General features: G+C 40.7%; 1 protein-coding gene and 1 long non-coding RNA gene across 2 annotated transcripts; both read right to left on the reverse strand.

Annotated features, from left to right (window-relative positions):
- Positions 1 to 8,220: 8,220 nt before the first annotated feature.
- Positions 8,221 to 21,352, reverse strand: LOC146696468 (uncharacterized). The gene is made up of 3 exons (XM_085474061.1): positions 18,898 to 21,352; positions 16,476 to 16,652; positions 8,221 to 11,081 (listed from the first exon to the last, which is right to left on the reverse strand). The coding sequence occupies exons 1-3, from the start codon at positions 21,175 to 21,177 to the stop codon at positions 8,700 to 8,702; spliced, it is 4,839 nt and encodes a 1,612-aa protein (XP_085330187.1). The 5' UTR covers positions 21,178 to 21,352; the 3' UTR covers positions 8,221 to 8,699.
- Positions 21,353 to 21,478: 126 nt separating this feature from the next.
- Positions 21,479 to 24,607, reverse strand: LOC146696469 (uncharacterized). The gene is made up of 2 exons (XR_014923248.1): positions 23,798 to 24,607; positions 21,479 to 23,694 (listed from the first exon to the last, which is right to left on the reverse strand). It is a non-coding gene; the product is annotated as an uncharacterized LOC146696469 (long non-coding RNA).
- Between the last annotated feature and the right edge of the window lie 243 nt (positions 24,608 to 24,850).

Here is a 24,850-nt window from a genome sequence, read left to right on the forward strand (position 1 = left end):
GGTGGCTGACCCTGAGTCTCTATGATGAATTTCAAAACATCATAGTCTTCATTTCCAGGGTAGAGTGGCAGCCCTGTAGCAAGCTCCACAGCTACCAGCCCCAGAGACCACATGTCAATTGCTTCATTGTAAGGAAGGCCAAGCATAACCTCAGGTGCACAATAACCAACCGTCCCCACACGGTCACCAGGCATCACTGCAGACGCAGGACATGCGAGGCCAAAGTCTATAAGTTTGACTTTGATGGGAGACTCATGGCGGTTTACAACCATGATGTTTCCAGGTTTGAGGTCAGCGTGCACCATTCCCACAGAACCCAGGTGGGACAGAGCATTTGTCAGTTGACCTAAAATTGGCCTGACTTCGCTTATGGGGAGACAGTGGTTTTTCCGGTCCCATATGTAGTCCCTCAGGCATTGATCAAGGAGTTCAAATTTCAGGCAAACCCGCTCTCCGTCGTGAAAAAAGCCGTCCCATTGAACAATGTTGGCGGCATCTGAATCCAACCTTCGCAGCTGCTCCAGGATGAAAATTTCCAATTTCGCCTGTTGCAGAATATCAGGGCGGCTCTTGTTCACTTTAATAGCCACAGCTCGGTTAGTCATGGTATCACGACATTTGGCTACAATACCAAAGCCCCCTTCTCCAAGGAAAGCCTCTACCTTGTAGTGCTTTCCCAAAATGCTCCCTTTAACTAATCCAAGCTCATTTGAGCTGAAGGATGGGTGAGCTGACATGGTGAAATGTGTCGGCTTGGTCGGTGAATTGCTAAGTAAAATTCTCTCAAAACTCTCCAAAAAGGGTTTGCTTGCTGTCAGGTCAAGGTCCGTTGAGCATTAAAGTTTAACAGAGCAAAGCTCCTACTTAAGGGTTTTTTCTCTCAGCAAGATGATGACATAACAAAGGATCTATGTCATCATCTTGTGATGTCACAAGATGTCACCTTTTTTCACAAGATGCATTCCATTTGGATCAAAGGCATTCTATTTTTTCAGTTGAAACACTAAAAAAAAACAATGTTTCAACAGGCCAGGCTGCATTTTCTGCTGCGACATCTCAACAGGAGATAATAAGATAAAGACAAGGAAGACTGGTGATCTATCCATATCAGCAACATCGGCAGGTTTCTAGTGCAGGAAGTAATAAATTCAGCCCTCGTGTTTGCACTACAGGTTGCTTTCATGAGTATTTCTGTTTTTGTGGTGGGGGAATTTTTCCTCGTTCCAACGATGTAAACAAAAACATTAATTGTGCTTTCCGCAATGACTAGTAATCATTTTGTCCTACTGTTCATTTACAGAACAGGAAAGGTTTTGTTTGGTTATGATTGTTTTGCAAGAAATGCTTCAATCACAGTGGGGTAGTCTTGATTAAAATGTTATATGAGAACTGTGGCACCATGTGTGACCAGATATTGGCATGTAGTCGTCGCCAGACTGTCATCAAAAGTGTGAAGTTTGGGACAGACTGGACAAAATACATTTTTAGAGATGAAAATCTTATGTCCAGTGATAAATGATCAAAATTCCACCACAAACATGGCTTTGACGAAGATGTCCCTTTCTGAAGTAACCCCAAAAAGTTCCTGAAGTAACCAAATGGAATTTAACCAGTGACCTCTCACTTTGCAGGCGAATGTGTAAACCAGCGATGCCTGGAAAACACTAAAACTGTGCCAAAATGTCATTTTACATTCAAAATGGCGGACTTCCAGACTTCCTCTTTGGATTGGGTTCACTGAATCTGTGTGTAATAAATGTCATACACGTATTTCAAGCTGTAAATAAGTTGTTAGAAGTTCTTTAAAATTTCTTAAGTGGTGCTGTAGATCCATTTCCGCAGTGCCAGTCACTTTTTAAAAAAAAGTACATTTTGACCTGATGTGAAGAATGCAAAAAATGTCATTAGTTTGGAAGCATGTTTGGTATATGATATACTTGCCTGACTAATAATAATTTATTATTACTATTACTACTGTTGTTGTTGTTGTACAATGGAGCCTTTCCCCTGTGAATGACCAGCTCCCAGCTAAAATGTGTATTTTGTGCCATTTATAAGGTCAGTGCTTTATCATACCTTAAACTGTGCAGGGTAAAAGCCTCAGTTGCTGGGAAAAGCACAGGTGTATTAGAGTTTTTCTGAATTGCTAAAACACTAAACCCCATTGTAAAAACTAAACTGTCAACTATGAAAACTCTTTCATCAAATCAGTCCCACTGTTGCCAAAATCTTAAACACTATTCAAAGCTCAGTCTCCCATTTAGCAAAACTCTAAACACAAAACACACTTAGCAGTGTGGTGCACCTGTTGTCGTGTGAAGGCTGTGTGCAGTAGTGATGTCTCCTGTGTGTCGAAGCTTTGAAGCGTGTGTCGGGTAATCTCGTGGTAGTTTTGTAAAGCGCGTATCGAGGCTTGCTTTGATTACGTATGCAGTGATGTTCGAGGCCTCGCGGGCAGTCCGTACCACGTGACTGATTCAGGAACTGGCTCGCCGGTTTGCACCAGATTCTAAATAAATTGGGCAGCAAAACACAGCTGATTCCCCGTCACATTGTGTTGTGGAATTGGATTACGTCCCAGTTACATACTTACTTGAACATTTCTCCTTCGATGGAACCAGCAAGGAAGAGAATATTTGTCTGACAACATTTAATCTCATCTCTCCTAATAAAGTATGCACACAGTAATAAATATCACAAATGATAAGTACCATAATATAAATCAACAACACCACAGATCTTATAATCTGATTTCTGTCTTTTAGTTTATTACAGTTTTTTCTGAATGCCTAAGCACATTTTTTGTAACTATTGGCTAATTTTGCAAAACTCTTCACACAAATAAGAAAACCTGTCACCCAATAATCAAAACATTGTAGTTCTCTTGCAAAAGCAAACACAGCTAGATTAACTCTTCACACCTTCGTAAAAATGGTGTTTCCGTATCAAACAGTACACACAAGCCATCATCTACTAAGCACACAATGCGCCAACTGCACACTGATGGTATGAATACAAAACACATCTGGCTTTTGCTTTCTCTGTGCACAAGGTAGGCTATGTCAGTTTGAGCTCATACTTCTGTCATAGATCCATAAGCATAGAGGGATCCAAACTTCAAGTACTGGTGTACTTGAAACACATCAAAACAAACACAAGTGTTCATTTCCAAGTATAGGATTATTTGCAATCGCCATAATGACTATATGGGTTACTTGGTCTGCAGTGAACATGCTTCCTCTGCCCCCAGCATCTGGTCATCTAGCAATTCTGTAAAGTAACAATTTCAGTATTTTTACATCAATGGTATTGGTGTGTTTCTCATTGGCATATGGCAGTGCTACAAATCTTTGTGCGAAGTGACTGTACTAACCGATTCTCATTTCAAGATGTCCTTATGATGCTTGCTACAGTGTAGCGGCTCGAGTTAGGCTGGACCCGTTGGCCAGCTACCCTCAGGGTCATTCCACGGTTGATTACATGGTTGATTACATGGTCCACTATTGTCATCAGCAATTCTATTTCTTACTCTTCCTACCCTTCCTCTCCCCCCTCCTCATCTTCCTCTCCCCCCTCCTCGTCTTCCTCTTGCTCCTCCTTGTCCTTGTCATCCTCTTCATCCTACTTCTTCACCTCCACGTCCTCTTCCTCGGCCTCCTCTACTTCTCACTCTTTCTGCTCCCTCCATTGTACTCCGCACACACAGCTTACCTGTATTATAGTGCTTAAGTAAGTAAGTAAGTAAGTAAAATTTATTTATATAGCGCTTTTCACAGATAAAAATCACAAAGTGCTTTACAACACAGAAAATGGGAATATAAAACAATATAACAGTAAATAAAACAATGTAAGACAATAAAACTATAAAAACAGAATAAGAAGAAATTAATCAAATGCTTTTCTAAATAAAAATGTCTTCAGCTGTTTCTTAAAACAATCAATGGAGTCCGTGCAGCGAAGAGACAGTGGGAGAGAATTCCACAACCGTGGTGCCACAGTCTGAAAGGCCCGATCACCACGAGTTTTAAAACGAGTGCGTGGTACCACCAACAGTCTCTGATCTAATGACCTTAAAGCCCGAGAAGATGTATGTGATTTCAGCAGGTCAGATAAATATTGAGGAGCCTGACCATGCAGGGCCCTAAAGGTTAGAACTAAAATTTTAAACTGAAACCTAAAATTTACAGGCAACTTAGGCTGATTGCAAAGTGAACTAATTATCTAAAAAAGTTTTCACATGTGAAAGTGTGCCAGACAGTTGGCAAATTAGTGTTAATGATAGCCATACATGTGTATACTTTTGCTAGGAGTGTGTTGGAAATTTGGTAATTGAGTGTTGTGCAGTGAATTGTGCCTACCGTTTTGCAAAGTGTGTGTTACAAAATTGCAAACTGAGTGCAAAGCAGTTTATGTGCTTTTAGTTTTGCAAACTCAGTGAGTGGTTTTGCTATAAGTCTGAATAGTTTTAGAGATTGTGCTACAGGAATCACAGTTAGGGTTTAAGCATTCAGAAAAAACTGTAAGTTTAGAGGTTTACACATCACATCATTATAATCATTGAGCCTGTCTGACTTTAATCGTCCACTTGATGGCGCAGTAGAGCCAATGAATCGTCACAATGCTTCGAACCATGAGTCGACCAGTTGGATGGAAAGCTTCAGTTCATCACAAGGCTTCATCTCACCATCACTAATGAAAGCTCTTATAATTTGGCTGCTATTAGAGACCATTGATTTAGTCTCTCTTTGGTTACTACGTGGATCTTTTTTCAGACAAATTAATGAAAAAAAATATAATAAATGGAAAAACAGAGTACAAATGTGGACAGTTAACTGGATATTACAGCGCGATTTCAGTGCATAAATACATAAATACAGGTCTGAGACATAAGTGGTGCAATATTGATAGAGCTCACATGACTCCGTCCTGTTCGTATCCCAGAAATCCACCAGGATTTTAGTGCCTCATATACTGCACAGGTCATTGGCACACCTGAGATTCAGGACGACATGCTAAGCAGTGCTGTGTCACCATCAATAATACACCATATTAATGCAAGGTACAATTACAGCTGGGCACATTTTATTTTAACAGAGGAAATAAAATATGCAGAGCTAGCTGAGTTGGTTGAAATTCAGTTGCTACTTTAAGAGAATTTCATACAAGAATAATTGAAGATAAAATAGGTTATTAAAGCTGTCATCATTGCTTCAGTGCCATATTCTCTCTGCTGTAACTCCGATTTGAAGAGGGCTTGTTTAGGCAACAACTCAGAGCACTATACGATCACTGCCGGTCACTTAGGTGATTTGTTATAAATGTGAAAACAGCTATGCAGGTTTAATGCAAGGAAGTCTTTACTCAGTGTTTGGCATGGGTCCTAAATGAAGGAGGGGTAGTCTGTCAGTCACTGCATTCCTCACCTGCATGGGAAACTTCCCAAACTGGAAGTTATCAGAAACATTGGAGACAATACTGAATCCACCAGAGACAGCTGGGACAGGTCCTAGTCATTACCATACAGAAAAGAACGGATTTATTTCAGTTCAGTTCAAATTAATAAGGTGAAGAAAAAACAGAGACTGCATCTTATGTGTTTTCTATTCTATTCTAGTAGTTTTAGAATCCAATAACTACACAAACAATCATGGCAGTGAGGTGTGGAGGGCCAGGAGTGACAAAATGAATGAATTAAATATGCCATTAATTATTGAATTAAATGTTTCATTATTTAATTAAATGCCCATTCACTTCACTAGTGTTTGTAGTTGTTGTTGAGAAATGCCCACTGAAAGAATGGCCACCAGGGCAAGTGCCTGTAATCGGATTACAGTAACTCGTTACTTGTAACGCATTACTGCCCATCTCTGTTGAGAACAAATAATGTAAATGAATAATAGTGTTCAAATTGTTCGTTAAAACTCTGCATATCTCAGAAAAACTAAAAAAAAATCAGCTTTCTTCACTCACTTCTTTACAATGCAGCCATTACAGTCTTCTTTGATTGGTCGCTGCAGGATTGCCATTCTTCTCATGTTTAGTTTTTTTTCCTATCAGTGCTTTAATTCTATGAAATAAATTTTTCAAAGTCACTTTTTGCTTTCACTAGCTTGTTTTTAGTGTCCCACTTTTGGATCTTCTGAACTCACTCTGATTAAAGTTGTCATTGTACTAATGTTATTCATGTGCAGCTGACTTCACAGCTGTGTGTGGGTTTTTTTTTTGCTTTTTTGCAACTTTTTGTGATATCTAAATGTTTAACCTGTTCAATAACATTATTACTATTCAGTGATTATTATATATGATTATCACTTGGCTACGTGAACATACATAAATCTGTTCAATCTCAGCGACACAAGCATGTCTTCATGCGCACACACAGTTTCTACTCCCATTCATTCAGGTTTATATTTACAACTTTTACAGGACGAATGGACAGCCATCACTTTAAGGAAAAACAAAGAGAGAGAGAGAGAGATTATAAGTTCAGGGCAGGTCAGTTTTTATAGAAATGCATAGATGTGTGTTGTACTTCCATCTGGCTTATTACTTTCTAATGCAGGGGAAAGACATTGGCAAAGAAACACCTACTACATAAATAGTTTGATTTGAAGTTGCTCTTTTGAGTCCTCTCTATTGACTCTGACATCCTGCTGTTAACAGTTTCATGGTATTGCTTTGTTTGCTTTAAACAAACCTCACAGGGTGGTAGAATATGTCTGCGGTGCAGAGGTCCTTGGATCGCCTCTCTGTTGTCTTTGTTGACAGCAATGAAGGTGGTGAAAGAACTGCTCACTCCTGATTGGACACTGAGCTGCACCACCTTCTCCTTCACTCCTCCATCTTGCTGTCCTCTGAGCTCTCTCTCCTTTATCTCCAGGGAACGAATCAGAGTGCAAGCACCCAACCTGTGGACTGTTAATCTGCAGACAAGGAAGAAAACATTTACAGTTCTAATGTTTCCTATTTTTGCTACATTAGTACATCACTGACTTTTCTGTTTTTCTGTACTGAGGGTGCATTCTTTTTATATTAGAATTAGTAGAGTTACAGAGGGTATATAGAGTGTGAACATAAAATAAGAGCTTGATTAGGCTGTAGAAACGGATGAAAATCCAGTAAAGTGAAGAGTGTGTGTGTGTGTGTGTGTGTGTGTCTGGCAGGAAGTGAAGCAGGAAGTCTGAATATAGCTTGTGAGCTTGTGAGAGACGTTTCAAAAGGAAAACAGAGGAATTAGAGAGTGAAAGTGCTAAGAAATAGTAATGAAAATGATATTAAATAAATGTCTTAGTGTGTTAATACAGGTGCCCATGGACTTGGCTCAACCTCAGATGAGTACAGCGGCAAAATGATAGATTAACATAATTGGAACGACAAACAGGCCAGGCTTTGGCTGAAATTTTACAGCTTCACCTCTCATCCTGCCCTTATCCTGAGAAGAAGCTTAAAGGACAGTCAATCTCCTGATGAAGACAGAAAACAGACAGAACAACACCGTAGATTTGAAGAATTAACAGCAGGCAGAAGACAGTACAACTGACCTAAAACACTGAAGGGTCCAGCAGCATGTATGTTAATGGAACATGTGCTCTGAATTACAAGCTGGAAAGAGTACCAGTGACATGACTGTGTGAAAGCACTGCATTGGACTGTCTGAGTTCATATTTGCCATGCTGGGAGTTAACCGCCAAGAAAAGACTGAAAAGATGAAGAGAGAATGAACAGAGAAGAAGAAACGGCTGATTTGGGCCTGTGTTTGATTTGGGAGGCCACACAGGAAGCTGTGAGAAGAGGGGACGAGGACCGGTGAGAGGTGAAGGCTGGACGTGTTCAAGTGAAAGTATAGGAAAATTGGGTTGAAAATTGAGGCTGAACTTGTGGGGTTTAGAAATGTCCAGAGCATCGCAACAGAAAGGTGAATTAAAAAAAAGAGAGAGAGCGGGATGAAGAAATAAATAAACTAATAATACATAAATGAATAGAAAAATCTTTTGTATATGGCGCGGTGCTGTGGGCACCTAAGTCTTTGATAGTGTAGAATTTTCAAGTCAATACCATGGTTGCATCTACTGAAAATCTCTGTGAAGCTTAAATCTCAATGACCTTGACTTCAAGGTCAGAGGTCAACTTTTCTGAAAATCAGAGGAGTTTCACATTCATAACACAGGTATGTCTACTAGGAGGCTGAAGGGTAGCTCTATATATTTATAAACAATCAAAAACAACAATTATTACGCAATTTATTTCCAATTTGTATGGAATTTATTTCTGTAAAGGTGGTGTTTTAGGTCTGATTGAAGGACTGATGTGATGGTAAGGTGTCCACTGCTGCGCTTTGAAGATTGGTAGGCTTTTTTTTTTAAATTTTCACAAGAATTGCTACTTCCCCTAGAGTTTTGGCCACTCCAACAATCAGAAGATTTCCCTATGAGCAAGCATTTAGCGACAGTGGGAAGGAAAAACTCCCTTTAAAAAGGAAGAAACCTTCAACAGAGCCAGGCTCAGGAAGGGACAGCCCTCTGCCACGACTGGTTGGGGTGGGGGGAGTGAAAATTAAAAAAAAAGAAGCCAAAGTGATCATTTTTGGAGCAGCTTAATTAATTTTTGCATTGTAATTTGCTGTTAATGTCATTTTCCAACCCCAGTTTGTATTTTTATCACTTTTGTCCAGGGTGGAAGATGCCATGCTGGAGACTGATTCAGTATGGTCTTTCAATGTTGATACATGGGAACCTTTTAGAGAGGCCAGGGCTGAAAAAGGGATGCCGGAGAACCTGAGAGGGTGTTATCCGCTGGTGTGCATCCAAGGCCAACATCTGTTTAATTAGGCTGACAAATAAGCGTTGGCCCGCTTCTGGTCCTCGTCTAAACATCATTAGCTGTTCGAGGTCATCCAGACGTGTAAGTATTATGTATCTTGTCTCCAGGGATTCATGTCCTGTCCCTGGAACAGAGTCTTTATATTGTTCTTCCGTCTTAAATGTCCAGCGCTGTTGCTTGTATTTGTCTCCAATGAAATAGTTTTCAGTGTACACGCCAGAGTCTAGCACATGATCTGGTGGCTGACCCTGAGTCTCTATGATGAATTTCAGATAATCATAGTCATTCTCCGAAGGGTAGAGTGGCACCCCTGTAGCAAGCTCCACAGCCACCAGCCCCAGAGACCACATGTCACTTGCTTCATTGTAAGGAAGGCCAAGCATAACCTCAGGTGCACAGTAACCAACCGTCCCCACAAAGTCACCAGGTATCACTGCAGACGCAGGACATGCGAGGCCAAAGTCTATAAGTTTGACTTTGATGGGAGACTCATGGCGGTTTACAACCATGATGTTTCCAGGTTTGAGGTCAGCGTGCACTATTCCCACAGAACTCAGGTGGGACAGAGCATTTGTGATTTGACCTAAAATTGGCCTGACTTCGCTTATGGGGAGACCCTGTTTATTCCGGTCCCCTATGTAGTCCCACAGGCATTGATCAAGGAGTTCAAATTTCAGGCAAACCCGCTGTCCGTCGTGGAAAAAGCCGTTCCATTGAACAATGTTGGCGGCATCTGGATCCAACCTTCGCAGCTGCTCCAAGATGAAAATTTCCACATGTGCCTGTTGCAGAATATCAGGGTCGCTCTTGTTGACTTTAATGGCAACAGCTTGGTTGGTTGTTGTGTCGCGGCATTTGGCTACAATACCAAAGCCCCCTTCTCCGAGGAAAGCCTCTACCTTGTAGTGCTTTCCCAAAATGCTCCCTTTAACTAATTCAAGCTCATCTGAGCTGAATGATGGACTGGCTGATGTGTGGACGAATACTTGCTGAGAAAATTCAACCGAGTTTTGAAAACTGCAGTTGATTTTCTGTGATCTCTTGCTTTCCAAGTTTGAAGGGTGCTGAAAGACCACAGGGTTTTGTGATATTTCAGCACTCATGTCAATGCACAGGGAACTCTTAGGGCTGAAAAAGGGATGCCGGAGAACCTCCGAGGGTGTTATCCGCTGGTGTGCATCCAAGGCCAACATCTGTTTAATTAAGCTGACAAATAAGCGTTGGCCAGCTTCTGGTCCTCGTCTAAACATTATTATTTGTTCAAGGTCATCCAGACGCGTCAGTTTTATGCATCTTGTCTCCAGGGACTCATATCCTGTCTCATACTTAAATTGTTGGTCAGTCTTAAATGTCCAGCGCTGTTGCTTGTCTTTGTCTTCAATGAAATAGTCTTCAGTGTAGACGCCAGAGTCTAGAACATGATCTGGTGGCTGACCCTGAGTCTCTATGATGAATTTCAAAACATCATAGTCTTCATTTCCAGGGTAGAGTGGCAGCCCTGTAGCAAGCTCCACAGCTACCAGCCCCAGAGACCACATGTCAATTGCTTCATTGTAAGGAAGGCCAAGCATAACCTCAGGTGCACAATAACCAACCGTCCCCACACGGTCACCAGGCATCACTGCAGACGCAGGACATGCGAGGCCAAAGTCTATAAGTTTGACTTTGATGGGAGACTCATGGCGGTTTACAACCATGATGTTTCCAGGTTTGAGGTCAGCGTGCACCATTCCCACAGAACCCAGGTGGGACAGAGCATTTGTCAGTTGACCTAAAATTGGCCTGACTTCGCTTATGGGGAGACAGTGGTTTTTCCGGTCCCATATGTAGTCCCTCAGGCATTGATCAAGGAGTTCAAATTTCAGGCAAACCCGCTCTCCGTCGTGAAAAAAGCCGTCCCATTGAACAATGTTGGCGGCATCTGAATCCAACCTTCGCAGCTGCTCCAGGATGAAAATTTCCAATTTCGCCTGTTGCAGAATATCAGGGCGGCTCTTGTTCACTTTAATAGCCACAGCTCGGTTAGTCATGGTATCACGACATTTGGCTACAATACCAAAGCCCCCTTCTCCGAGGAAAGCCTCTACCTTGTAGTGCTTTCCCAAAATGCTCCCTTTAACTAATCCAAGCTCATTTGAGCTGAAGGATGGGTGAGCTGACATGGTGAAATGTGTCGGCTTGGTCGGTGAATTGCTAAGTAAAATTCTCTCAAAACTCTCCAAAAAGGGTTTGCTTGCTGTCAGGTCAAGGTCCGTTGAGCATTAAAGTTTAACAGAGCAAAGCTCCTACTTAAGGGTTTTTTCTCTCAGCAAGATGATGACATAACAAAGGATCTATGTCATCATCTTGTGATGTCACAAGATGTCACCTTTTTTCACAAGATGCATTCCATTTGGATCAAAGGCATTCTATTTTTTCAGTTGAAACACTAAAAAAAAACAATGTTTCAACAGGCCAGGCTGCATTTTCTGCTGCGACATCTCAACAGGAGATAATAAGATAAAGACAAGGAAGACTGGTGATCTATCCATATCAGCAACATCGGCAGGTTTCTAGTGCAGGAAGTAATAAATTCAGCCCTCGTGTTTGCACTACAGGTTGCTTTCATGAGTATTTCTGTTTTTGTGGTGGGGGAATTTTTCCTCGTTCCAACGATGTAAACAAAAACATTAATTGTGCTTTCCGCAATGACTAGTAATCATTTTGTCCTACTGTTCATTTACAGAACAGGAAAGGTTTTGTTTGGTTATGATTGTTTTGCAAGAAATACTTCAATCACAGTGGGGTAGTCTTGATTAAAATGTTATGTGAGAACTGTGGCACCATGTGTGACCAGATATTGGCATGTAGTCGTCGCCAGACTGTCATCAAAAGTGTGAAGTTTGGGACAGACTGGACAAAATACATTTTTAGAGATGAAAATCTTATGTCCAGTGATAAATGATCAAAATTCCACCACAAACATGGCTTTGACAAAGATGTCCCTTTCTGAAGTAACCCCAAAAAGTTCCTGAAGTAACCAAATGGAATTTAACCAGTGACCTCTCACTTTGCAGGCGAATGTGTAAACCAGCGATGCCTGGAAAACACTAAAACTGTGCCAAAATGTCATTTTACATTCAAAATGGCGGACTTCCAGACTTCCTCTTTGGATTGGGTTCACTGAATCTGTGTGTAATAAATGTCATACACGTATTTCAAGCTGTAAATAAGTTGTTAGAAGTTCATTAAAATTTCTTAAGTGGTGCTGTAGATCCATTTCCGCAGTGCCAGTCACTTTTTAAAAAAAAGTACATTTTGACCTGATGTGAAGAATGCAAAAAATGTCATTAGTTTGGAAGCATGTTTGGTATATGATATACTTGCCTGACTAATAATAATTTATTATTACTATTACTACTGTTGTTGTTGTTGTACAATGGAGCCTTTCCCCTGTGAATGACCAGCTCCCAGCTAAAATGTGTATTTTGTGCCATTTATAAGGTCAGTGCTTTATCATACCTTAAACTGTGCAGGGTAAAAGCCTCAGTTGCTGGGAAAAGCACAGGTGTATTAGAGTTTTTCTGAATTGCTAAAACACTAAACCCCATTGTAAAAACTAAACTGTCAACTATGAAAACTCTTTCATCAAATCAGTCCCACTGTTGCCAAAATCTTAAACACTATTCAAAGCTCAGTCTCCCATTTAGCAAAACTCTAAACACAAAACACACTTAGCAGTGTGGTGCACCTGTTGTCGTGTGAAGGCTGTGTGCAGTAGTGATGTCTCCTGTGTGTCGAAGCTTTGAAGCGTGTGTCGGGTAATCTCGTGGTAGTTTTGTAAAGCGCGTATCGAGGCTTGCTTTGATTACGTATGCAGTGATGTTCGAGGCCTCGCGGGCAGTCCGTACCACGTGACTGATTCAGGAACTGGCTCGCCGGTTTGCACCAGATTCTAAATAAATTGGGCAGCAAAACACAGCTGATTCCCCGTCACATTGTGTTGTGGAATTGGATTACGTCCCAGTTACATACTTACTTGAACATTTCTCCTTCGATGGAACCAGCAAGGAAGAGAATATTTGTCTGACAACATTTAATCTCATCTCTCCTAATAAAGTATGCACACAGTAATAAATATCACAAATGATAAGTACCATAATATAAATCAACAACACCACAGATCTTATAATCTGATTTCTGTCTTTTAGTTTATTACAGTTTTTTCTGAATGCCTAAGCACATTTTTTGTAACTATTGGCTAATTTTGCAAAACTCTTCACACAAATAAGAAAACCTGTCACCCAATAATCAAAACATTGTAGTTCTCTTGCAAAAGCAAACACAGCTAGATTAACTCTTCACACCTTCGTAAAAATGGTGTTTCCGTATCAAACAGTACACACAAGCCATCATCTACTAAGCACACAATGCGCCAACTGCACACTGATGGTATGAATACAAAACACATCTGGCTTTTGCTTTCTCTGTGCACAAGGTAGGCTATGTCAGTTTGAGCTCATACTTCTGTCATAGATCCATAAGCATAGAGGGATCCAAACTTCAAGTACTGGTGTACTTGAAACACATCAAAACAAACACAAGTGTTCATTTCCAAGTATAGGATTATTTGCAATCGCCATAATGACTATATGGGTTACTTGGTCTGCAGTGAACATGCTTCCTCTGCCCCCAGCATCTGGTCATCTAGCAATTCTGTAAAGTAACAATTTCAGTATTTTTACATCAATGGTATTGGTGTGTTTCTCATTGGCATATGGCAGTGCTACAAATCTTTGTGCGAAGTGACTGTACTAACCGATTCTCATTTCAAGATGTCCTTATGATGCTTGCTACAGTGTAGCGACTCGAGTTAGGCTGGACCCGTTGGCCAGCTACCCTCAGGGTCATTCCACGGTTGATTACACGGTTGATTACATGGTCCACTATTGTCATCAGCAATTCTATTTCTTACTCTTCCTACCCTTCCTCTCCCCCCTCCTCATCTTCCTCTCCCCCCTCCTCGTCTTCCTCTTGCTCCTCCTTGTCCTTGTCGTCCTCTTCATCCTACTTCTTCACCTCCACGTCCTCTTCCTCGGCCTCCTCTACTTCTCACTCTTTCTGCTCCCTCCATTGTACTCCGCACACACAGCTTACCTGTATTATAGTGCTTAGGCTGATTGCAAAGTGAACTAATTATCTAAAAAAGTTTTCACATGTGAAAGTGTGCCAGACAGTTGGCAAATTAGTGTTAATGATAGCCATACATGTGTATACTTTTGCTAGGAGTGTGTTGGAAATTTGGTAATTGAGTGTTGTGCAGTGAATTGTGCCTACCGTTTTGCAAAGTGTGTGTTACAAAATTGCAAACTGAGTGCAAAGCAGTTTATGTGCTTTTAGTTTTGCAAACTCAGTGAGTGGTTTTGCTATAAGTCTGAATAGTTTTAGAGATTGTGCTACAGGAATCACAGTTAGGGTTTAAGCATTCAGAAAAAACTGTAAGTTTAGAGGTTTACACATCACATCATTATAATCATTGAGCCTGTCTGACTTTAATCGTCCACTTGATGGCGCAGTAGAGCCAATGAATCGTCACAATGCTTCGAACCATGAGTCGACCAGTTGGATGGAAAGCTTCAGTTCATCACAAGGCTTCATCTCACCATCACTAATGAAAGCTCTTATAATTTGGCTGCTATTAGAGACCATTGATTTAGTCTCTCTTTGGTTACTACGTGGATCTTTTTTCAGACAAATTAATGAAAAAAAATATAATAAATGGAAAAACAGAGTACAAATGTGGACAGTTAACTGGATATTACAGCGCGATTTCAGTGCATAAATACATAAATACAGGTCTGAGACATAAGTGGTGCAATATTGATAGAGCTCACATGACTCCGTCCTGTTCGTATCCCAGAAATCCACCAGGATTTTAGTGCCTCATATACTGCACAGGTCATTGGCACACCTGAGATTCAGGACGACATGCTAAGCAGTGCTGTGTCACCATCAATAATACACCATATTAATGCAAGGTACAATTACAGCTGGGCACATTTTATTTTAACAGAGGAAATAAAATATGCAGAGCTAGCTGAGTTGGTTGAAATTCAGTTGCTACTTTAAGAGAATTTCATACAAGAATAATTGAAGATAAAATAGGTTATTAAAGCTGTCATCATTGCTTCAGTGCCATATTCTCTCTGCTGTAACTCCGATTTGAAGAGGGCTTGTTTAGGCAACAACTCAGAGCACTATACGATCACTGCCGGTCACTTAGGTGATTTGTTATAAATGTGAAAACAGCTATGCAGGTTTAATGCAAGGAAGTCTTTACTCAGTGTTTGGCATGGGTCCTAAATGAAGGAGGGGTAGTCTGTCAGTCACTGCATTCCTCACCTGCATGGGAAACTTCCCAAACTGGAAGTTATCAGAAACATTGGAGACAATACTGAATCCACCAGAGACAGCTGGGACAGGTCCTAGTCATTACCATACAGAAAAGAACGGATTTATTTCAGTTCAGTTCAAATTAATAAGGTGAAGAAAAAACAGAGACTGCATCTTATGTGTTTTCTATTCTATTCTAGTAGTTTTAGAATCCAATAACTACACAAACAATCATGGCAGTGAGGTGTGGAGGGCCAGGAGTGACAAAATGAATGAATTAAATATGCCATTAATTATTGAATTAAATGTTTCATTATTTAATTAAATGCCCATTCACTTCACTAGTGTTTGTAGTTGTTGTTGAGAAATGCCCACTGAAAGAATGGCCACCAGGGCAAGTGCCTGTAATCGGATTACAGTAACTCGTTACTTGTAACGCATTACTGCCCATCTCTGTTGAGAACAAATAATGTAAATGAATAATAGTGTTCAAATTGTTCGTTAAAACTCTGCATATCTCAGAAAAACTAAAAAAAAATCAGCTTTCTTCACTCACTTCTTTACAATGCAGCCATTACAGTCTTCTTTGATTGGTCGCTGCAGGATTGCCATTCTTCTCATGTTTAGTTTTTTTTCCTATCAGTGCTTTAATTCTATGAAATAAATTTTTCAAAGTCACTTTTTGCTTTCACTAGCTTGTTTTTAGTGTCCCACTTTTGGATCTTCTGAACTCACTCTGATTAAAGTTGTCATTGTACTAATGTTATTCATGTGCAGCTGACTTCACAGCTGTGTGTGGGTTTTTTTTTTGCTTTTTTGCAACTTTTTGTGATATCTAAATGTTTAACCTGTTCAATAACATTATTACTATTCAGTGATTATTATATATGATTATCACTTGGCTACGTGAACATACATAAATCTGTTCAATCTCAGCGACACAAGCATGTCTTCATGCGCACACACAGTTTCTACTCCCATTCATTCAGGTTTATATTTACAACTTTTACAGGACGAATGGACAGCCATCACTTTAAGGAAAAACAAAGAGAGAGAGAGAGAGATTATAAGTTCAGGGCAGGTCAGTTTTTATAGAAATGCATAGATGTGTGTTGTACTTCCATCTGGCTTATTACTTTCTAATGCAGGGGAAAGACATTGGCAAAGAAACACCTACTACATAAATAGTTTGATTTGAAGTTGCTCTTTTGAGTCCTCTCTATTGACTCTGACATCCTGCTGTTAACAGTTTCATGGTATTGCTTTGTTTGCTTTAAACAAACCTCACAGGGTGGTAGAATATGTCTGCGGTGCAGAGGTCCTTGGATCGCCTCTCTGTTGTCTTTGTTGACAGCAATGAAGGTGGTGAAAGAACTGCTCACTCCTGATTGGACACTGAGCTGCACCACCTTCTCCTTCACTCCTCCATCTTGCTGTCCTCTGAGCTCTCTCTCCTTTATCTCCAGGGAACGAATCAGAGTGCAAGCACCCAACCTGTGGACTGTTAATCTGCAGACAAGGAAGAAAACATTTACAGTTCTAATGTTTCCTATTTTTGCTACATTTGTACATCACTGACTTTTCTGTTTTTCTGTACTGAGGGTGCATTCTTTTTATATTAGAATTAGTAGAGTTACAGAGGGTATATAGAGTGTGAACATAAAATAAGAGCTTGATTAGGCTGTAGAAACGGATGAAAATCCAGTAAAGTGAAGAGTGTGTGTGTGTGTGTGTGTGTCTGGCAGGAAGTGAAGCAGGAAGTCTGAATATAGCTTGTGAGCTTGTGAGAGACGTTTCAAAAGAAAAACAGAGGAATTAGAGAGTGAAAGTGCTAAGAAATAGTAATGAAAATGATATTAACTCTTGGTTGGTCGTCAGAATTTACACCCTTTCACGGTCGTCGGGACCCAAAATGGTCCCCATCCAAAAGGTGATATAGCAATGGATTTTATGAATTTTTTTTTCATTTTTTTTCACATCAGATCTTTTAAACAACTTCAGACCTATCCACTGATATAAAGTTTTTCATAATTTTTTTCATATTTTGTAGGTTTTTATGGCTTTATTGTCATAAAAACCCCTGTTTTTTGGGGGGTAAAAAATCATAATATGCAATATTTTTAAAAAATGAGTTGCAAATGGAACTACTTGGCATGAGGTTATTAGAGCCTTGGATAAGTAAAAAATTCATAACAGAATTGATTGTGAGAGACGTTTCAAAAGGAAAACAGAGGAATTAGAGAGTGAAAGTGCTAAGAAATAGTAATGAAAATGATATTAAATAAATGTCTTAGTGTGTTAATACAGGTGCCCATGGACTTGGCTCAACCTCAGATGAGTACAGCGGCAAAATGATAGATTAACATAATTGGAACGACAAACAGGCCAGGCTTTGGCTGAAATTTTACAGCTTCACCTCTCATCCTGCCCTTATCCTGAGAAGAAGCTTAAAGGACAGTCAATCTCCTGATGAAGACAGAAAACAGACAGAACAACACCGTAGATTTGAAGAATTAACAGCAGGCAGAAGACAGTACAACTGACCTAAAACACTGAAGGGTCCAGCAGCATGTATGTTAATGGAACATGTGCTCTGAATTACAAGCTGGAAAGAGTACCAGTGACATGACTGTGTGAAAGCACTGCATTGGACTGTCTGAGTTCATATTTGCCATGCTGGGAGTTAACCGCCAAGAAAAGACTGAAAAGATGAAGAGAGAATGAACAGAGAAGAAGAAACGGCTGATTTGGGCCTGTGTTTGATTTGGGAGGCCACACAGGAAGCTGTGAGAAGAGGGGACGAGGACCGGTGAGAGGTGAAGGCTGGACGTGTTCAAGTGAAAGTATAGGAAAATTGGGTTGAAAATTGAGGCTGAACTTGTGGGGTTTAGAAATGTCCAGAGCATCGCAACAGAAAGGTGAATTAAAAAAAAGAGAGAGAGCGGGATGAAGAAATAAATAAACTAATAATACATAAATGAATAGAAAAATCTTTTGTATATGGCGAGGTGCTGTGGGCACCTAAGTCTTTGATAGTGTAGAATTTTCAAGTCAATACCATGGTTGCATCTACTGAAAATCTCTGTGAAGCTTAAATCTCAATGACCTTGACTTCAAGGTCAGAGGTCAACTTTTCTGAAAATCAGAGGAGTTTCACATTCATAACACAGGTATGTCTACTAGGAGGCTGAAGGGTAGCTCTATATATTTATAAACAATCAAAAACAACAATTATTACGCAATTTATTTCCAATTTGTATGGAATTTATTTCTGTAAAGGTGGTGTTTTAGGTCTGATTGAAGGACTGATGTGATGGTAAGGTGTCCACTGCTGCGCTTTGAAGATTGGTAGGCTTTTTTTTTTAAATTTTCACAAGAATTGCTACTTCCCCTAGAGTTTTGGCCACTCCAACAATCAGAAGATTTCCCTATGAGCAAGCATTTAGCGACAGTGGGAAGGAAAAACTCCCTTTAAAAAGGAAGAAACCTTCAACAGAGCCAGGCTCAGGAAGGGACAGCCCTCTGCCACGACTGGTTGGGGTGGGGGGAGTGAAAATTTAAAAAAAAGAAGCCAAAGTGATCATTTTTGGAGCAGCTTAATTAATTTTTGCATTGTAATTTGCTGTTAATGTCATTTTCCAACCCCAGTTTGTATTTTTATCACTTTTGTCCAGGGTGGAAGATGCCATGCTGGAGACTGATTCAGTATGGTCTTTCAATGTTGATACATGGGAACCTTTTAGAGAGGCCAGGGCTGAAAAAGGGATGCCGGAGAACCTGAGAGGGTGTTATCCGCTGGTGTGCATCCAAGGCCAACATCTGTTTAATTAGGCTGACAAATAAGCGTTGGCCAGCTTCTGGTCCTCGTCTAAACATCATTAGCTGTTCAAGGTCATCCAGACGTGTAAGTATTATGTATCTTGTCTCCAGGGATTCATGTCCTGTCCCTGGAACAGAGCCTTTATATTGTTCTTCCGTCTTAAATGTCCAGCGCTGTTGCTTGTATTTGTCTCCAATGAAATAGTTTTCAGTGTACACGCCAGAGTCTAGCACATGATCTGGTGGCTGACCCTGAGTCTCTATGATGAATTTCAGATAATCATAGTCATTCTCCGAAGGGTAGAGTGGCAGCCCTGTAGCAAGCTCCACAGCCACCAGCCCCAGAGACCACATGTCACTTGCTTCATTGTAAGGAAGGCCAAGCATAACCTCAGGTGCACAGTAACCAACCGTCCCCACAAAGTCACCAGGTATCACTGCAGACGCAGGACATGCGAGGCCAAAGTCTATAAGTTTGACTTTGATGGGAGACTCATGGCGGTTTACAACCATGATGTTTCCAGGTTTGAGGTCAGCGTGCACTATTCCCACAGAACTCAGGTGGGACAGAGCATTTGTGATTTGACCTAAAATTGGCCTGACTTCGCTTATGGGGAGACCCTGTTTATTCCGGTCCCCTATGTAGTCCCACAGGCATTGATCAAGGAGTTCAAATTTCAGGCAAACCCGCTGTCCGTCGTGGAAAAAGCCGTTCCATTGAACAATGTTGGCGGCATCTGGATCCAACCTTCGCAGCTGCTCCAGGATGAAAATTTCCACATGTGCCTGTTGCAGAATATCAGGGTCGCTCTTGTTGACTTTAATGGCAACAGCTTGGTTGGTTGTTGTGTCGCGGCATTTGGCTACAATACCAAAGCCCCCTTCTCCGAGGAAAGCCTCTACCTTGTAGTGCTTTCCCAAAATGCTCCCTTTAACTAATTCAAGCTCATCTGAGCTGAATGATGGACTGGCTGATGTGTGGACGAATACTTGCTGAGAAAATTCAACCGAGTTTTGAAAACTGCAGTTGATTTTCTGTGATCTCTTGCTTTCCAAGTTTGAAGGGTGCTGAAAGACCACAGGGTTTTGTGATATTTCAGCACTCATGTCAATGCACAGGGAACTCTTAGGGCTGAAAAAGGGATGCCGGAGAACCTCCGAGGGTGTTATCCGCTGGTGTGCATCCAAGGCCAACATCTGTTTAATTAAGCTGACAAATAAGCGTTGGCCAGCTTCTGGTCCTCGTCTAAACATTATTATTTGTTCAAGGTCATCCAGACGCGTCAGTTTTATGCATCTTGTCTCCAGGGACTCATATCCTGTCTCATACTGAAATTGTTGGTCAGTCTTAAATGTCCAGCGCTGTTGCTTGTCTTTGTCTTCAATGAAATAGTCTTCAGTGTAGACGCCAGAGTCTAGAACATGATCTGGTGGCTGACCCTGAGTCTCTATGATGAATTTCAAAACATCATAGTCTTCATTTCCAGGGTAGAGTGGCAGCCCTGTAGCAAGCTCCACAGCTACCAGCCCCAGAGACCACATGTCAATTGCTTCATTGTAAGGAAGGCCAAGCATAACCTCAGGTGCACAATAACCAACCGTCCCCACACGGTCACCAGGCATCACTGCAGACGCAGGACATGCGAGGCCAAAGTCTATAAGTTTGACTTTGATGGGAGACTCATGGCGGTTTACAACCATGATGTTTCCAGGTTTGAGGTCAGCGTGCACCATTCCCACAGAACCCAGGTGGGACAGAGCATTTGTCAGTTGACCTAAAATTGGCCTGACTTCGCTTATGGGGAGACAGTGGTTTTTCCCGTCCCATATGTAGTCCCTCAGGCATTGATCAAGGAGTTCAAATTTCAGGCAAACCCGCTCTCCGTCGTGAAAAAAGCCGTCCCATTGAACAATGTTGGCGGCATCTGGATCCAACCTTCGCAGCTGCTCCAGGATGAAAATTTCCAATTTCGCCTGTTGCAGAATATCAGGGCGGCTCTTGTTCACTTTAATAGCCACAGCTCGGTTAGTCATGGTATCACGACATTTGGCTACAATACCAAAGCCCCCTTCTCCGAGGAAAGCCTCTACCTTGTAGTGCTTTCCCAAAATGCTCCCTTTAACTAATCCAAGCTCATTTGAGCTGAAGGATGGGTGAGCTGACATGGTGAAATGTGTCGGCTTGGTCGGTGAATTGCTAAGTAAAATTCTCTCAAAACTCTCCAAAAAGGGTTTGCTTGCTGTCAGGTCAAGGTCCGTTGAGCATTAAAGTTTAACAGAGCAAAGCTCCTACTTAAGGGTTTTTTCTCTCAGCAAGATGATGACATAACAAAGGATCTATGTCATCATCTTGTGATGTCACAAGATGTCACCATTCCATTTGGATCAAAGGCATTCTATTTTTTCAGTTGAAACACTAAAAAAAAACAATGTTTCAACAGGCCAGGCTGCATTTTCTGCTGCGACATCTCAACAGGAGATAATAAGATAAAGACAAGGAAGACTGGTGATCTATCCATATCAGCAACATCGGCAGGTTTCTAGTGCAGGAAGTAATAAATTCAGCCCTCGTGTTTGCACTACAGGTTGCTTTCATGAGTATTTCTGTTTTTGTGGTGGGGGAATTTTTCCTCGTTCCAACGATGTAAACAAAAACATTAATTGTGCTTTCCGCAATGACTAGTAATCATTTTGTCCTACTGTTCATTTACAGAACAGGAAAGGTTTTGTTTGGTTATGATTGTTTTGCAAGAAATGCTTCAATCACAGTGGGGTAGTCTTGATTAAAATGTTATATGAGAACTGTGGCACCATGTGTGACCAGATATTGGCATGTAGTCGTCGCCAGACTGTCATCAAAAGTGTGAAGTTTGGGACAGACTGGACAAAATACATTTTTAGAGATGAAAATCTTATGTCCAGTGATAAATGATCAAAATTCCACCACAAACATGGCTTTGACGAAGATGTCCCTTTCTGAAGTAACCCCAAAAAGTTCCTGAAGTAACCAAATGGAATTTAACCAGTGACCTCTCACTTTGCAGGCGAATGTGTAAACCAGCGATGCCTGGAAAACACTAAAACTGTGCCAAAATGTCATTTTACATTCAAAATGGCGGACTTCCAGACTTCCTCTTTGGATTGGGTTCACTGAATCTGTGTGTAATAAATGTCATACACGTATTTCAAGCTGTAAATAAGTTGTTAGAAGTTCTTTAAAATTTCTTAAGTGGTGCTGTAGATCCATTTCCGCAGTGCCAGTCACTTTTTAAAAAAAAGTACATTTTGACCTGATGTGAAGAATGCAAAAAATGTCATTAGTTTGGAAGCATGTTTGGTATATGATATACTTGCCTGACTAATAATAATTTATTATTACTATTACTACTGTTGTTGTTGTTGTACAATGGAGCCTTTCCCCTGTGAATGACCAGCTCCCAGCTAAAATGTGTATTTTGTGCCATTTATAAGGTCAGTGCTTTATCATACCTTAAACTGTGCAGGGTAAAAGCCTCAGTTGCTGGGAAAAGCACAGGTGTATTAGAGTTTTTCTGAATTGCTAAAACACTAAACCCCATTGTAAAAACTAAACTGTCAACTATGAAAACTCTTTCATCAAATCAGTCCCACTGTTGCCAAAATCTTAAACACTATTCAAAGCTCAGTCTCCCATTTAGCAAAACTCTAAACACAAAACACACTTAGCAGTGTGGTGCACCTGTTGTCGTGTGAAGGCTGTGTGCAGTAGTGATGTCTCCTGTGTGTCGAAGCTTTGAAGCGTGTGTCGGGTAATCTCGTGGTAGTTTTGTAAAGCGCGTATCGAGGCTTGCTTTGATTACGTATGCAGTGATGTTCGAGGCCTCGCGGGCAGTCCGTACCACGTGACTGATTCAGGAACTGGCTCGCCGGTTTGCACCAGATTCTAAATAAATTGGGCAGCAAAACACAGCTGATTCCCCGTCACATTGTGTTGTGGAATTGGATTACGTCCCAGTTACATACTTACTTGAACATTTCTCCTTCGATGGAACCAGCAAGGAAGAGAATATTTGTCTGACAACATTTAATCTCATCTCTCCTAATAAAGTATGCACACAGTAATAAATATCACAAATGATAAGTACCATAATATAAATCAACAACACCACAGATCTTATAATCTGATTTCTGTCTTTTAGTTTATTACAGTTTTTTCTGAATGCCTAAGCACATTTTTTGTAACTATTGGCTAATTTTGCAAAACTCTTCACACAAATAAGAAAACCTGTCACCCAATAATCAAAACATTGTAGTTCTCTTGCAAAAGCAAACACAGCTAGATTAACTCTTCACACCTTCGTAAAAATGGTGTTTCCGTATCAAACAGTACACACAAGCCATCATCTACTAAGCACACAATGCGCCAACTGCACACTGATGGTATGAATACAAAACACATCTGGCTTTTGCTTTCTCTGTGCACAAGGTAGGCTATGTCAGTTTGAGCTCATACTTCTGTCATAGATCCATAAGCATAGAGGGATCCAAACTTCAAGTACTGGTGTACTTGAAACACATCAAAACAAACACAAGTGTTCATTTCCAAGTATAGGATTATTTGCAATCGCCATAATGACTATATGGGTTACTTGGTCTGCAGTGAACATGCTTCCTCTGCCCCCAGCATCTGGTCATCTAGCAATTCTGTAAAGTAACAATTTCAGTATTTTTACATCAATGGTATTGGTGTGTTTCTCATTGGCATATGGCAGTGCTACAAATCTTTGTGCGAAGTGACTGTACTAACCGATTCTCATTTCAAGATGTCCTTATGATGCTTGCTACAGTGTAGCGGCTCGAGTTAGGCTGGACCCGTTGGCCAGCTACCCTCAGGGTCATTCCACGGTTGATTACATGGTTGATTACATGGTCCACTATTGTCATCAGCAATTCTATTTCTTACTCTTCCTACCCTTCCTCTCCCCCCTCCTCATCTTCCTCTCCCCCCTCCTCGTCTTCCTCTTGCTCCTCCTTGTCCTTGTCATCCTCTTCATCCTACTTCTTCACCTCCACGTCCTCTTCCTCGGCCTCCTCTACTTCTCACTCTTTCTGCTCCCTCCATTGTACTCCGCACACACAGCTTACCTGTATTATAGTGCTTAAGTAAGTAAGTAAGTAAGTAAAATTTATTTATATAGCGCTTTTCACAGATAAAAATCACAAAGTGCTTTACAACACAGAAAATGGGAATATAAAACAATATAACAGTAAATAAAACAATGTAAGACAATAAAACTATAAAAACAGAATAAGAAGAAATTAATCAAATGCTTTTCTAAATAAAAATGTCTTCAGCTGTTTCTTAAAACAATCAATGGAGTCCGTGCAGCGAAGAGACAGTGGGAGAGAATTCCACAACCGTGGTGCCACAGTCTGAAAGGCCCGATCACCACGAGTTTTAAAACGAGTGCGTGGTACCACCAACAGTCTCTGATCTAATGACCTTAAAGCCCGAGAAGATGTATGTGATTTCAGCAGGTCAGATAAATATTGAGGAGCCTGACCATGCAGGGCCCTAAAGGTTAGAACTAAAATTTTAAACTGAAACCTAAAATTTACAGGCAACTTAGGCTGATTGCAAAGTGAACTAATTATCTAAAAAAGTTTTCACATGTGAAAGTGTGCCAGACAGTTGGCAAATTAGTGTTAATGATAGCCATACATGTGTATACTTTTGCTAGGAGTGTGTTGGAAATTTGGTAATTGAGTGTTGTGCAGTGAATTGTGCCTACCGTTTTGCAAAGTGTGTGTTACAAAATTGCAAACTGAGTGCAAAGCAGTTTATGTGCTTTTAGTTTTG

Source organism: Copadichromis virginalis, linkage group LG12, assembly GCF_057382275.1.
Source record: "Copadichromis virginalis isolate Kocher_CV1m ecotype Utaka linkage group LG12, C_Virginalis_male_GT1.1, whole genome shotgun sequence".
Taxonomy (NCBI): domain Eukaryota; kingdom Metazoa; phylum Chordata; class Actinopteri; order Cichliformes; family Cichlidae; genus Copadichromis; species Copadichromis virginalis.